Here is a 4462-nt window from a genome sequence, read left to right on the forward strand (position 1 = left end):
TTTATGAGTGAAAATGAAAAGTCACTTCAAGCAAGAAAATGGTAACAAAGAAATGGCACATTAAAAAAAATCAACCAAAGACAAACATGTGTATAAAAGTAATTAATACAAGGGGACAATGATTAGGGCAATCATAATGACACTTTAAACTCTCTATGAGCCTTGCCAAGGACCTTCAATGAGCCTTACTAGAAAATCAACTCAATCTAGGTTACTTTATAACATGTCTTTCATTAAAAGGAAATTGTTGTACCCTCATCATAGCATGCCTCACCAGACTACCCAAAAAACTATCGGAACAAAGTTTTGTCTTATGACCACGTTGAAAGCATAATTCCTATCTCAAGAACGCCTTTTCTAAACATCACATGACGCTAGGCAAGCCCACAGGACCTTTGGAATATATATATATTGAAAGTTTCCTAACAACATCCATCAATCCATTACATCCCCAACTTGACAAACACCTCGATCAGTTCTCTCAAGTCGACTCCAACAATGCCCTTAGTTGATAATCACTATTTTACCACCCACGCCTATAAAGTAGGAAACTCAATGGTTGGACTCACGCCAAGCCAACCTCATTTTATAAATGATATAAAAAATTCACAAAGACTTTATATCCAACACTCTACTCAAAAACAATCTCAACACATCTAAGTCACCATTTGCAGTAGTTCTATGCACCACCTATAATATGAACTACCCTTATTTTAATGTCTCCCCGCACCCTTACAATATAAATCGTCTCATTTTATACAAGTTTGTTGTTATAACAATTTAATAACAAATATTACTTTTTAAAACCTTACATTCAAATAATACTACTTTGAAACATTTTAAAATATTTAATATAAACAATGTTTCTTTTGTGTCCTAAATATAAACAATATTTTGAAAATAAAGGAAGTATTCAAAATGAACATAGGCATTACTAAAAAAATGTATGATTTGATATTATTATTTGAAAATAAAATAAAATAAAAATTCCATTTATACTTTTCCTAACAAGATTATTATATAGGTGAAGGTTATGAGTAATTGGGTCAAAAAAATGAAAAACCTTAGAAGTAAAACCCAAATAATTAGCCGAAGCACGCAACAAAACAAAATACTCCAACTCCACCTCTCTCTCTCTCTACCTCCTATTGGTTTGTGTTTTCTTACATGAAAATCAATAAACACCAACAGACATCAAGATCAAGCACTCTTGTCTTTCTCTCTCTTCTTACACAGAGAAAGAAGACAAACCTTCTCCTTTGATTTCCTCATCAGATCCCCTCTTAGTTTTACAGCAACACAATACCCACTAATGCCCCCCTTTTAAAACACCCTCTTTTTTGCAATTATTCTCTTCTCTTTATACAACATTCAAATTTCAAACTATTTCAGTACATAATACCTTTTTTTCTAGTTTATATATCTCTGCTCATAAATCACAATACACAGACACAATTCTTAAGAAAGAGGAGCATAGGGGGGGTTGGTTGTTTTTGTTTTTGTCTTGTGACCAATCTTTTAAATGAGGTGTAAGAAACATATTGCCGACTTGAGTAGCGGCGTTGGCTTGTGTGCCACTTGTCTCCGGGAGCGTCTTCTGGAGCTCATCGCCGCTCAGGCGCAGGCTCAGGCGCAAGCCCAACAGGCTCAATTAGCGCGCTTTGCCATCGAAGATGGTCTGAAACATGACCCTCCGCCGCTGATTTTCCCTCGGTCTGTTTCTCCTTATGTCAGTCGGCGGAAATCTGATGATAATAGTGCCACGTGGATCCACAATCAACGGTTCTACAGCACTCCTCAGGTGGGCCCAACTTACAGCACCACATCCACCTCCTATTTTGAAGCCACCAGATCGTTCAAAAAGAAGAACAGGTTCTCGCTTTTTTCGAATCTGCTCAGGTCGAGATCCGAGAAGTTCAATTCCGATCCTAGGGTTCATTTTCATCGGGACTCGTGCGACGAGCCTTCCACATCATCGGCATCCCCGTCATGGTTCGCAGCAATTTTTCCCGTTCGTCGGAAAAAGCAGCAATCATCGAAGACATCTCGCGTGGATCAATTTGACCAATTCGGTCCCGGCGATCGGAGATCATGTAGAATCATAGATCGGGGAATGTCGCCAGCGATTGAAGTGGATTCAGGAGACGAGTGTGATCAACCGCCATCTGGAGCCTCGCCGGAGGCATCGCCGCGATGGAAAATGACACCGACGGCAGCGAGGAGACCGAGGGGCGGGACGAGGAACAACATTTCGGGATTAGCGTTTTGCTTAAGCCCACTCATGAGGCCGAGCCCGAACACGCACTGGAACCAGAAGGGCGGATTGCCACCGGACATGTCGTTCAGCGGAGAAGCTCGACCGTCGACGAAGAAGCCGCATCTGGCGAGCGCCGCAGGATTTCACGCGAATCGGTCCAGGAAGCTTGCTGATTTTGGCAGAGTCAATCGTAACCGTTGAGTGCGTTAAATCGTTGACATTTGACCACATCGGTTGTGAGTGAAAGATAATTCAAGTAAATTGATTTAAACTACGGTTTAGCCATTGCTTATCTGCTGTTTCTGTGATTCGTAAATGATCATTTTTCTTTTCCCAGTAAAAATATATTTTTTACCGTATACAAATTACACATGCTGTTTACCACTATTGTCAAAAACAAGGATTGATTTTGGGTAAAAATAAATAAAATTTATTTACGTTCCATATCCCTTTATTAGATATTTATAAAGGGGGGCTTTTAAGTAAATGGAAGTAGCTGTCATTATTACGAAACATTTGGATATGGTTGGGTTCAAAGTGGCATCATTAGAGAGTAAAAAAGAGGATTGACTTTGGGAATTTGGTCTAAAGTTCAATACCGTTGGATGAAGACGAAGAAGATGAATGGATCATTTTTCTTTTGGTGGGGGTGGGGGTGGAGGTGGGGGGTTGGGGCCATTCACAACATGATCAACTGAAGGTGGTGAGGGGCACGTGTGTCTGTGCCGCATCATGCCCTTCCTTGACTGGTGGCTGCACTATGTGTCTGTGCCGCATCATGCCCTTCCTTGACTGGTGGCTGCACTATCTCAACAACACCAAATGCTAACCCAAACACTTGCTATTTTTTTTTCATTTCAATACCTCAAAATTTTTAAGGCTTCAACCTTGTCAATGAGTCATTCTCAAAATTTTCAGGACTTCTTCGACATTGCCGTTAATCCAAGCTCATTAGTATTCTAAACAATAATCATGGTTGTTACAATTGGGTTAGATTGAATGTTTGAACAAATTAAATCGAGAATCGATTATCCAATTAATACCCAAAATTTAGAAGAAGGTTGAACCAATGCAAAACAGGTCAAATTAGTAAAAAAAAATCATTTCGGTCGGATTTAAATTAAATTAAATATTAATTTTTTTTGTTATTAGGGTAGAAAATGAACTGGAGCGTTCAACGAACTACTCGTAAACCATTCATATAATGTTTATTTATTAATTTATATAAATGAGTATAAATAAAAAATTTATGTTTATTTATTAAACGAACAATTTTATACAAAGATGTGTTTGGTTCATTTATGTTTACAAACAAACTTGTTTATTTATCTATTCGTTTATAAACTCATTTAATTAAAAATATTCAATTTATTTATATTTACGAATAAACTTGTTTATTTATCTATCTATATATAAACTCATTTATTCAAAAATGATATTTTCCTATGAAAAATACTTTGATAATATATTCCATCTATTTCTAAACTTAACTTTGGACTCTTTTTCCAAGAAAATTTATATACTTGCAGTCAGTTACAATTTGACAAAATGTTCGGTGAAATGATAATTATACAATTACCTGTCTCTATAATAGTCATCCGCTATAATAGTGTTTCTTTATAAAATTCAAGTTTTTAATAAAATCGATTTTTAATGTTTTATTTTAACCTTTATAACAACTTTTCACTTATAAGATTTATATCTATAGCTATGAAATATATTTTTTATTAAATTATTTTTCTATAACGCATATTGTCTAAGTTTTTAAATAAAATATAGTTATTCCATAAAAGTAAACCTACTAATTATTATTTATTAAATGAAATTGAAATTAATTAAAATATTATTTCAATAAAATGATTAAATTTTATGTAAAAAATCTATTAATCATGTTTTATTAGATAAAAATAATCTTCAATAGGTGGAATTAAAGATATCAATTCAATAAGCTATTAAGTTCTCTAATTAAATATTCTATTATCAATTTGGAATATCATAAACTTATAAATTGATTATTGGAATTTAGTAATTCACGATAAATTAATTAATTTAATTTGATAACTCATATTGGTTAATTAAATTTATTAGATTTATGAATTTTATAATTGATCATGAGAAAGAACGTAAAATAAAATGTGCAGTAAAGCAACAATGCATGCACCTATTATATGTTTTTTAAATTTATTGATTTGATTCTCACGTTTT

The 4462-nt window shown here is 34.6% G+C and overlaps 1 protein-coding gene across 1 annotated transcript; it reads left to right on the forward strand.

Annotated features, from left to right (window-relative positions):
- The first annotated feature begins 1066 nt into the window (after positions 1-1066).
- Positions 1067-2701, forward strand: LOC107950748 (uncharacterized). The gene has a single exon (XM_016885703.2). The coding sequence runs from the start codon at positions 1523-1525 to the stop codon at positions 2456-2458; it is 936 nt and encodes a 311-aa protein (XP_016741192.1). The 5' UTR covers positions 1067-1522; the 3' UTR covers positions 2459-2701.
- Positions 2702-4462: the final 1761 nt, after the last annotated feature.

Source organism: Gossypium hirsutum, chromosome A08, assembly GCF_007990345.1.
Source record: "Gossypium hirsutum isolate 1008001.06 chromosome A08, Gossypium_hirsutum_v2.1, whole genome shotgun sequence".
In the NCBI taxonomy this organism is placed as follows: Eukaryota; Viridiplantae; Streptophyta; class Magnoliopsida; order Malvales; family Malvaceae; genus Gossypium; species Gossypium hirsutum.

Bases quoted from the DNA above. Each gene is read 5' to 3' on its own strand.
- LOC107950748 (XM_016885703.2), top strand. From the start codon at position 1,523: ATGAGGTGTAAGAAACATATTGCCGACTTGAGTAGCGGCGTTGGCTTG.